At 48.8% G+C, this 10,841-nt stretch overlaps 2 protein-coding genes across 3 annotated transcripts; one reads left to right on the top strand and one right to left on the bottom strand.

Annotated features, from left to right (window-relative positions):
• Positions 1-375: 375 nt before the first annotated feature.
• TMEM258 (transmembrane protein 258) lies at positions 376-3,893 on the bottom strand. Its single transcript, XM_003951907.5, has 4 exons — positions 3,804-3,893; positions 1,740-1,849; positions 1,032-1,168; positions 376-481 (listed from the first exon to the last, which is right to left on the bottom strand). The coding sequence occupies exons 1-3, from the start codon at positions 3,804-3,806 to the stop codon at positions 1,042-1,044; spliced, it is 240 nt and encodes a 79-aa protein (XP_003951956.1). The 5' UTR covers positions 3,807-3,893; the 3' UTR covers positions 376-481; positions 1,032-1,041.
• FEN1 (flap structure-specific endonuclease 1) lies at positions 3,124-8,492 on the top strand. Of its 2 annotated transcripts, none has more exons than XM_016921032.4 (2): positions 3,124-3,579; positions 6,595-8,492. In XM_016921032.4, exon 2 carries the CDS (start codon positions 6,616-6,618, stop codon positions 7,756-7,758), a length of 1,143 nt encoding a protein of 380 aa, XP_016776521.1. In that variant the 5' UTR covers positions 3,124-3,579; positions 6,595-6,615; the 3' UTR covers positions 7,759-8,492. The 2 variants fall into 2 exon arrangements, with proteins under 2 accessions (XP_016776521.1, XP_024202967.1); XM_024347199.3 differs by lacking the exon at positions 3,124-3,579 and adding an exon at positions 3,808-4,276.
• The last annotated feature ends 2,349 nt before the right edge of the window (positions 8,493-10,841 follow it).

Genomic DNA, 10,841 nt, shown 5'->3' on the forward strand with positions numbered 1-10,841 from the left:
CCCACCTGCATTAAAAGTAGCCACTGAGGAGAAAAGCCTTCTTAGGGGGAGAAGCTGAGCCTGGTGAGGATGCCCCAGCACAGAGAATGGTGGCTATGTTTATGGCAGGGACTGGCCTAGGGCAGAATGGACCGATGTGGGTTCCTAGAGAAGTTTGTCCTAGAAACAATAGAAAAGGGTAGGCCCAGACCCTATCCACAGGTAAGCCTTAAATTCCAATGACAAAACACCGGTGCCACACAAATCTCATCCCCCTTAAGTAGATCAGCAGCAGGAACTGTGAAAGGCAGATGAGAAATGGGAAAGGGAAGAGATTGGGGAAGCAATGTAGGTCCCAGCACCCACCACCCCTGCAGAATGGGCCCCAGACAGGACTGCTATACATCTGCATTTATTATGAGCAGCAGGTGGGACACTTCCAGCAACAGTAAAAAAAAGTAATTTACAAAAGCAGGTTTCAGTGAAGCCATCTGGTTGTTACCTAAAAGAGGAGAGGGGTATCAAAATAAGACCAATGGCCCTTCTTTCCTCCTTCTCTCCCTGCACCCCTGTGCTCCTGGGGCAAGGGCTATTGAGCACACACCTCTGAGGATGAGCCACCAGAGCTGATTCCTAGTGGCCTGTTTGGTGGATTGTCTGCAGCAAGTTTTAAGCCCTGGATCTTGACCCCCTTTCAGCCAGCTGACTTCCCAGCAGCCTCTCCAAGTCACTGGGGTCTGACTTCTAAGAATGTAAATGTACAGCCATGGGATGCCTGCGTCCACACTTCTAGGTGGTACATCCCAAAGGCAGATCGAGGCCTTGGGCCATGTGAGCTCAGAACTGACAGAGTCACATTTGGCTCAAATCCGTATGAGGGGCAGGGAAAGAGGCACAAATGTCTAGTGTCCCTACCCATTCCACTGAGTCTGTCTCCATCAACCAAGGGGTCATGCTGGAAGAGCTTTAAGGACCCTGCTGACCTGACTCTGGGGAGGCTTCCCTGGGCTGTGCCTTGGAGGCTCACGCATCCATCCCATTGCAGCTCTTACCCTTGGGTGCTCACACGTAGATGCCAACCCAGAGCAGCAGGAAGAGGACTCCAAAGCCCATGAAGAGTGAGGCCACTAAGGAGATGAGGAGCTCTTTATAGATATCACGAGTGTACTTGGTAGAGGTGACCTCGTAACTGGGCACAGCAGTTAAGGCAAAGCGAAGGGGTGGACTGTGGAGTGCAGAGAGCCCAGCCCATGGCAATCTGAGGAGAAAAGCATTGGCTCAATGCCTTCTGGGAGGCCTATCTGGCTCAGAGCAGCCAGGCAGAGGGGCCTAAGAGATGCCTTGGACTCTGGTGCTCCACCGCCATGAAGAAAATGAGACCCAGAGGAGTTAGGTCACTTGCCCCAGGTCACACAGCTCATGAGGGCCGGAGCTGGGACTAGCCCTCAGACCTCCTGACACCTGAGTGCACCCTTCCTTATACCACCTTTCCAACTGTAGCACCCCTATTCCCCACCTCCACTCCAGCCAGGCCCCCTGCTCACTGTCCTGGAAATCCAAAGAACAAACTGAGCTCACCTGAACTTGGGAAATAAGGCCATAACCTGCCCCTGGGCATCACCAGCTCTCCTCTCCTCCTTACCTTCTCTCAGCCCCAATCCAATGTACAAAACCGGCGGAGTCCATGTACCTAGCATGGTTTCTCCCTGAGCTTCCCACATCACTAATGCTGTTCCTCTGGCTGCTCAGTGAAAGGATACACGAAGAACCAGGCGGTGAAGAACATGCCGATGGCCAAAAGCACCACAGTCAGATGGGGGAAGACAGCTGGGTTCACTGGGCTGGTATATCTGCTCATGGCCTCGAGCTCCTAGAGGAGGGAAAGAGATCAGAGCTATCAAAGAATCCCACGATTTCAGCCTGGAGAGAACATGGGGTTATCAAGGAGCTTGGTGCTGCTGTGAAACAGAGGCTGATTTTAGCCCGGAAATGTAGCTGCAGATCAATGGTCCTTATTAGCATTTTCTGAGGCCAATAATCTGACCACTATGAAAACGTGACTAAAGGTACGAACTCTCTGCCTGAGAAAAACCACATACAAGAAAAAGTTTGCCTACAATTTCCGGAGCTTTGTGGACCAGTGTCTATAGACACCAAGCTGAGAACCCCTGCTATAAGTCACTGACTGGTGGTACCCAGATCTCAATATCTTTTTTTTTTTGACGGAGTCTCCTTTTTTGGACGGCGTCTCACTCTGTCGCCCAGGCTGGAGGGCAGTGGCACGATCTCGGCTCACTGCAACCTCTGCCTCCCGGGTTCTAGAGATTCTCATACCTCAGCCTCTCGAGTAGCTGGGACTATAGGATTACAGGTGCGCACCACCACATCTAATTTTTGTATTTTTAGTAGAGATAGGGTTTTGCCATGCTGGCCAGGATGGTCTTGAATTCCTGACCTCAGGTGATCTGCCTGCCTCGGCCTCCCAAAGTACTGAGATTACAGGTGTGAGTTGCCGCGCCCAGGCTCAATTTTTTTTTTTTTTTTCAGACAGTCTTGCTCTATCGCCCAGGCTGGAGTGCCTGGAGTGCAGTGGTGCCAACTCGGCTCACTGCAAGCTCCGCCTTCTGGGTTCAAGTGATTATCCTGCCTCAGCCTCCCGAGCAGCTGGGATTACAGGCGTGAACCACCATGCCCGGCTAATTTTTTGTATTTTTAGTAGAGACAGGGTTTCACCTTGCTGGCCAGGCTGGTCTTGAACTTCTGACCTCCTGATCCGCTCGCCTCAGCCTCCCAAAGTGCTGGGATTACAGGAGTGAACCACCGCGCCTGGCCCTCAATTTCTAATTCAGTATTTTCCTCACTACCTATGCTATTATGGAATCTTGTGAGCTATGGTCAAGACATTCAAGTTCTGGTTCTGAGTAATCTGAGTCTGAGTAAAGCGATTGTAATATCTATTTCACAGAACTGAAAAATAAGAAAGATGATGAATCAAAGCATCTAGTGCCTGGCAGGGAGTATTTTGCTCAACAGGTATTTGCTTCCTTCCTAAGGCTGTAGGGAAGATGATGAGATAATGCCTTTTATGAAAGAGGGCTGTAAACGTAAAGATCTGTACAAATGTTAACTTCATTGTCACCCGTCAGCCAATGCTTCTAAAATCCAGAACATAACAACTCTAGAGAAGTAAACTGCCCCCATTGTTCTGAGACACTGGAATTCAATTCAGTAAACAATCACGGCCCCCTTCCCCCAAAATGATAAAGACAATCACTGCCATTTATTGAGCTTCCAATTACGGGCCCTCTGTTTGGCACTGAGAATACAAAGATGAATAGACATCATCCCAGAGCTAGATGCGCGTCAGACGGTGGTCACTAGGAGGCGTGGCCGAAAACAAAGAAGTCCATGGAACGTGGCCAGAGATCTGTACAGAGGCTGTGGGCGCTCCTAGGAAAGTCTGGCCAAGTGCCTGAGAGTTGGAAGTGCTTCACCAAGAAACATTTGCCCAGGGCATTGTAGGATGGGCACGGGTTCGGCAGAAGAACTTTCCAGATAAAGATAACACACCACCGATAACAGAGATATACAAACTGGAAGGTATTCAAAATTCGCCCCACGCCTCTCGCCCTTAGAAATCGCGAGCTGAGAAACCTAAGGAGTTCATGGCAAGGGGCTTCCCCCTTCCCCACCCTTCAGCCCAAGCCGGAGGTTCCAGGAGCGTCTAGCCCTCTGGATCTCCGGCGTCTGAGAGAAGCGCGGTGTGGGTCAGACCCCGAGGGGGTCCTCGCATCTCCGTCTGGAACTCCCCTCAACGCTCTCACCATTATACCCCGCGCAGGCTAATCCGCCGCTCCGCCACCGGAAGAACACGTCGGCAGGAGCAGGCGCCTAGCACAACCGGAAAAGGAAGTGCCTCCGGCGCAAGTGGCATTGAGGGACTTGTAGTCCTGCGATTTAGGGTGTAGAGGGAGCAGGGGCCTGCGGGGACCTGGTGTGGGTGGAGTGGGGACGAGCGGTGGAGAAGGGTACGCCAGGGTCGCTGAGAGACTCTGTTCTCCCTGGAGGGACTGGTTGCCATGAGAGCAGCCGTCTGAGGGGACGCAGCCTGCACTACGCGCCCCAAGAGGCTGTGCGTGGCGAGCAGGTCACGTGACGGGAGCGCGGGCTTTGGAAGGCGGCTGAACGTCAGGCGACCCGCCGCTAAGCTGAGAAGGGAGAGCGGGCTTAGGACCGCCTGCCCGGGGCAACCCCGAACCAAGCTTTAGCCGCCGAGGCCTCGTGTCCCAAAGGCCAGGTGAGACCCCATGGGAAGCGCCTCCGGGAGCGACGGGGTCCGCTTGGCGCTAGGGGCCGTGGGGAGCCGGGGTCTGGAGTGCGCGGGATTCGCAGTCAAGAGGTCCCGCCACTTTTCCCCCTGTGAGCCTTGGGCCAGTCGCCTAAGCTCCGAGCCTCTCTTTCCTCCATTGTAGAAAAGCGGTAATAAGTTCCACCTTATGGGGTCGTGTTGTATTTTTCCTAAGACCTTGGACGGGAAACATTTCTGACACTTGAGTTGTTTAGGCCCCTTTCCTGCCTACCTGTCTGTGGGACGCCGTGAGGGGATCAAGGGCTACATGGCCTGGTCCTCAGTCCACACTCCAGCAGCGCGGCCGGCTTGAGGCAAGAGCCGAAGGGTTGAACAGGCCTGGAGAGGGGACATTAGAGGTTTCCGTCTGTTGTCTCAGTTAACCCTGGCAGCAGCCCTGAGAGACAGGCATGGTAATCGTTCTTCTTCTGTAGACGAGAAAATAAACCTCAGTGGCTTGGTAACGTCACACGGATGGTAAATGCCGCGCCTAGATTCAAGGCCAGAGCTTTTGCCGCTGCAGTTCACAGGGGAATTATTCATATTAATCAAATGAATAATTCATTGCCAATTAATTATTAATTGATTAATAATCCAGGGATGGACCTGGAAGGACGCGTGAGAGGATGGCGAGAGGAGGGCACAGCTAAGGAAAAGTGGGAAAAGGCGGGCCTTATTCCAGCTTTCTGTTGAGATCCCAGAATGTAGGGTTAGGTTGGGAACCAGAACATGAAAGGTCGTGATGCCATGCTGAAGTGTTTGGACTGAATTAGAAGGAAGAATTGAACAGTCATTGATGCTCTAGAAAGAACTCTGTGAAGAAAGAGTGGGAACAATGAAAAGGCCTGATGGAGTCTTTCGTTTCTTCTTTCTCTTTTCTTTTGTCTTCTTTTCTTTTCTTGACAGGGTCTTGCTCTGTTGTCCAGGCTGGAGTGTGGTGGCACAATCATAGCTCACTGTAGCCTGGAACTCCTGGGCTCATGTGATCCTCCCACCACGGCCTCCCAAAGTGCTGAGATTACTGCCCAGAGCCTCTGTGCCTGGCCCCAGTAGAATATTTCTTGGAGTATTGGATACATACCAACAGTGGGCACAAGATGAGTTTTTTATTTTTTTGAGACGGAGTCTCACTCTCTTGCTAGGCTGGAGTGCAGCGGCACAATCTCGGCTCACTGCATTCTCTGCCTCCTGGGTTCAAGCGATTCTCCTGCCTCAGCCTCCCGAGTAGCTGGGATTACAGGTGCACACCACCACACCCAGCGAATTTTTTTTTTTTTTTTTTTTGTATTTTTAGTAGAGACAGGGTTTCACCGTGTTGGCCAGGATGGCAAGATGATTTTAAATTGCACCCCCTAAAAATCCTTTTTAATAGTTATACATTTAATACATATTAAAATATAACTAATAGAACACAAATATTATTGCTTATGAGTTTTCCAGTTTAGTTTTTAAAAAAAAATTCTAAGTGAATGAAAGTATGGGTTTTAGTTGGAAGTAGCAAAAATCGTGAGGGTGATTTGGGAAACACTGCTATCTGGGAAACACTGAACTCTGAAGTGCAATACTCTTTTGAGCCCAGTGACTACAGCATGCCAGACCCCTAAATCAGGACCTGGGGAGGAGCCATGGAGTTAACATTTCAGACTGAGTGGTGGCGAGAAAACGCAAAGGGAAAGACTTGAAACTCTAGCAACATTATAATAAAAGTAGAAACTCTTATGTGCTGAGGCGATGATGAAGAGAGTTTAGAGAAGCTTGTGAGAAAGCCACATCACCTCCATTCAGATATGTTTGCAATCCTTTTTCAAGGCTGCCTTATTAGTCAGGGTTCTCCAGAGACTCAAAACAAATCAGATCTGTTTGTTTAGCTGGTGTATTTGCCTGTCTTTCAGGTCTGCCATTATGGTCCCTGGACTCCTCAAGCCAGGCCAAGCATCCTGGCCTTCTGTGGTCCTTGATGGAGACCTATGTTGCAGGGGTTTTTTGTGTAATAAATAATGCTGCTACCTTAGAATATCAACAGTATCTTATTTCTCTAAGCACGTGGTTCAATTTCTGGTACTCATTGAGCCTTACTATTGAGTAAATTCTCCTGCTAGACTGAGTTTTTTGAGAATGGGGACCTTGTTCATCTTTTTATCTTTAGCAGTGCTGACATGGTGTCCTTTTTGTTGTGTGGAATTTAGTTGAAGGCATGAAGTTGGTGAGATAACACCAGTTATAACCTTTCTCCTTTCCTCCGTCTCTGACTTGCCTTTCTTTTTTAGTCATCCCTCCTCTGTGTTGCCATGGGAATTCAAGGCCTGGCCAAACTAATTGCTGATGTGGCCCCCAGTGCCATCCGGGAGAATGACATCAAGAGCTACTTTGGCCGTAAGGTGGCCATTGATGCCTCTATGAGCATTTATCAGTTCCTGATTGCTGTTCGCCAGGGTGGGGATGTGCTGCAGAATGAGGAGGGTGAGACCACCAGCCACCTGATGGGCATGTTCTACCGCACCATTCGCATGATGGAGAACGGCATCAAGCCCGTGTATGTCTTTGATGGCAAGCCGCCACAGCTCAAGTCAGGCGAGCTGGCCAAACGCAGTGAGCGGCGGGCTGAGGCAGAGAAGCAGCTGCAGCAGGCTCAGGCTGCTGGGGCCGAGCAGGAGGTGGAAAAATTCACTAAGCGGCTGGTGAAGGTCACTAAGCAGCACAATGATGAGTGCAAACATCTGCTGAGCCTCATGGGCATCCCTTATCTTGATGCACCCAGTGAGGCAGAGGCCAGCTGTGCTGCCCTGGTGAAGGCTGGCAAAGTCTATGCTGCGGCTACTGAGGACATGGACTGCCTCACCTTCGGCAGCCCTGTGCTAATGCGACACCTGACTGCCAGTGAAGCCAAAAAGCTGCCAATCCAGGAATTCCACCTGAGCCGGATTCTGCAGGAGCTGGGCCTGAACCAGGAACAGTTTGTGGATCTGTGCATCCTGCTAGGCAGTGACTACTGTGAGAGTATCCGGGGTATTGGGCCCAAGCGGGCTGTGGACCTCATCCAGAAGCACAAGAGCATCGAGGAGATCGTGCGGCGACTTGACCCCAACAAGTACCCTGTGCCAGAAAATTGGCTCCACAAGGAGGCTCACCAGCTCTTCTTGGAACCTGAGGTGCTGGACCCAGAGTCTGTGGAGCTGAAGTGGAGCGAGCCAAATGAAGAAGAGCTGATCAAGTTCATGTGTGGTGAAAAGCAGTTCTCTGAGGAGCGAATCCGCAGTGGGGTCAAGAGGCTGAGTAAGAGCCGCCAAGGCAGCACCCAGGGCCGCCTGGATGATTTCTTCAAGGTGACCGGCTCACTCTCTTCAGCTAAGCGCAAGGAGCCAGAACCCAAGGGATCCACTAAGAAGAAGGCAAAGACTGGGGCAGCAGGGAAGTTTAAAAGGGGAAAATAAATGTGTTTCCCCATTATACCTCCTTCACCCCAGAATATTTGCCGTCTTGTACCCTTAAGAGCTACAGCTAGAGAAACCTTCACGGGGTGGAGAGAGGATTCTAAGGCTTTTCTAGTGTGACCCTTTTCAGTAGTGGTAGTCCCTTTTTTACTTGATCTTAATGGCAAGAAGGCCACAGAGGTACTTTTCCTTTTTTAGCTCAGGAAAATATGTCAGGCTCAAACCACTTCTCAGGCAGTTTAATGGACACTAAGTCCATTGGTACATGAAAGTGATAGATAGCAACAAGTTTTGGAGAAGAGAGAGGGAGATAAAAGGGGGAGACAAAAGATGTACAGAAATGATTTCCTGGCTGGCCAACTGGTGGCCAGTGGCAGGTGATGGTGGACCTAGACTGTGCTTTTCTGTCTTGTTCAGCCTTGACCCACCTTGAGAGAGAGCCACCAGGAAGGCGTATCTTAGCAGATGGGAGGAACTGCTGAGAGAAGATAGGCAGAGAGCTGGAGACCCTGGAGTTGGCTGTGTCTGTGTTTGTGACTGATTACTGGCTGTGTCTTGGGTGGGCAGAAACTCGAACTTGCTATGTAATTTGTGTCTAGTTATTCAGAGGAGTAAGATGGTGATGTTCATCTGGCAATCAGCTTAGTTGAGACTTTGGAATAAGACACTGGTTTTCATGCGCTGTTTTTGTTTTAAAGTTATGAAGAAAAAAGTCAATAAAATTCTAAAAGTAACCAAAATGTCATGTTCTTTGAGAACATTTGAAAATATCCCAAGTGACCATGGCTCCAAATAGCTTTCCTTTTCACTCTTAACATGCTGTAATTGCACTTGATTAACAATGGGTGGTTTGAGAGTGGCCACAAGATGGCACCATGCTCCATAAAATGGCCATAGCAGCTAGATGGAACTTCAGCCATTAGGAGGAGGATGCTTTGTTTATTTTATTTTGCTGGGAGAGGAGTTTTAATACGTTGAATAGATTTCTAGTCTCTCACTCCATATGAGATCAAAGGAGTGCCTTTAAGAAAGCCTCACAATTTAGATCAACTACCTCATAACATCCAAGCATTTACTTTGCCACTACTTGTAAACTGAAAGCTGCCATTCAGAAACCATTTTCTTGTTCCTTTTGTAACATCAAATCCAAGATACTGTTTCCCATAGAGATGGCATGTTTTTGAACTTTGAAAGTTTTATAATCCTGATAAAGCTTGGCCCATTTGAATGTCCGACGTTTTAGCATTCCTGTCAGGGCCATTTGAAGTTAACAGGGACACTTATGTAACTGTCCAAAATTTAAGCTGGCAATGTCTTGACAGATTAAACAGGTAGGGAGCCTGAAGACCAGTAGTTTTCAAGTCTTTTAATGGAGAAACCTATTCTTCAAGTGTAATCTTATGTGAAACTTTAGGATGTACAGGTTCCTCTGGTTGAAGCTGGAATGGGATAAAGTTTACCCAGCAACGGCCTCATAACTAGGGTACTTATTGAAAACTGGTGTTGACAAAAAGTTCTATCCCAAGGGCAGGTAACTTTTGAAACTGATTTTCCCAGATTATACCAAGCCACACAACTTATTTGAGCTCTATTTTCTGATTCAGGTAGATTGCTTCTAAATCTGCAGTAATGGTGATAGGAACTAAAGACGGTAAGATTTCTTTTTTTTTTTTTTTTTTTTTTGAGACAGAGTCTCTTGCTCTGTCACCCAGGCTGGAGTTCAGTAGTGCGATCTTGGCTCACTGCAGCCTCAGCCTCCTGGGCTCAAGTGATTCTCCCACCTCAGCCTCCCAAGCAGCTGGGATTACAGGCACAGGCCACCATGCCTGGATGATTTTTCAATTTTTTGTAAAGATGGGATCTCACTGTTGCCCAGGCTGGTCTTGAACTCCTGGGCTCAAGCAATCCTCCCGCCTTGGCCTCCTAAAGGCTAGGATTATGTGTGCCATTCAATCCCAGTACTGCGATTACAGGATGAGCCACCTTGCCTGGCGAAATGTTAAGATTTCTTAGGAGTTATTGCCTCAATGCAGTAGCTCTTAATAATTAAGGGCTTATACCCTGTGGTGGTCAAGAATGTAGCGGTTTTCTTTTGTCTTTTGAAGGTAAGTTTGTCTCCTATAGAATTTTGTTAATCTGACTTTCTGTGTGCACACTGCAGGGAAGATTAATGATGCCTACAAATGTTTTTGCTCAGAGCTGTTCTAGTTGGATGGTTAAGAGGCACTGCTCTGCAGTCAAGCTCTGAGGGATCACACTTGCAGAGGAAGATTTAGGCAGATAGGACGTAGGGAGACTATTTGGAAACTAGAAATGAGTTTAAAAGTAAAGAGAGGCCAGGTGCAGTGGCTCACGCCTGTAATCCCAGCACTTTGGGAGGCCAAGGCGGGTGGATTACCTGAGGTCAGGAGTTCAAGACCAGCCTGGCCACCATGGTGAAACCCTGTCTCTACTAAAAATAAAAAATTAGCTGGGCGCGGTGGTGTATGCTTATAATCCTAGCTACCCGGGAGGCTGAAGCAGGAGAATTGCTTGGACCCAGGAGGCGGAGGCTGCAATCAGCTGAGATCACACCACTGCACTCCTGCCTGAGCAGCAAGAAGGAAACTCTGGTCTAAAAAAAAAAAAAAAAAAAAAAATTAGCCTGAGGTGGGAAGATGGCTTGAGGCTGGGAGGCAGAGAATGCAGTGAACTAAGATGGCAGCACCACTGCACTCCAGCCTGGGCCATAGAGCCAGACCTTGTCTCAAAACAAGTAAGTGTAAAAATAAAGAGAAAATAATTCAAAATGGAAAGCTGAAGGACAAAAGGGCAAGGGCATTGCCTCATGAATAGGAGGAAGTGATACGTGTGAAACTTGGTGAGATTATTGACAATCTCACATTTGAACACGGGAGTCATCAGAAGGACTTTGCCTTGCTCTTCCTTGCCATACTTCACCCTTGCCTTGGTGTTTTCTGGAGGGTCCTGATGTTTCTTCCTCTGCCCAATACAAAGGGGAGTCTAGTGATTCAAGAACTTAAGAGCACAGAGAGGTGAACAGTAACTCGTAGCAGAGGCACTCAGGAATCCTGTGCATACAC

This window comes from Pan troglodytes, chromosome 9 (genome assembly GCF_028858775.2).
Source record: "Pan troglodytes isolate AG18354 chromosome 9, NHGRI_mPanTro3-v2.0_pri, whole genome shotgun sequence".
In the NCBI taxonomy this organism is placed as follows: Eukaryota; Metazoa; Chordata; class Mammalia; order Primates; family Hominidae; genus Pan; species Pan troglodytes.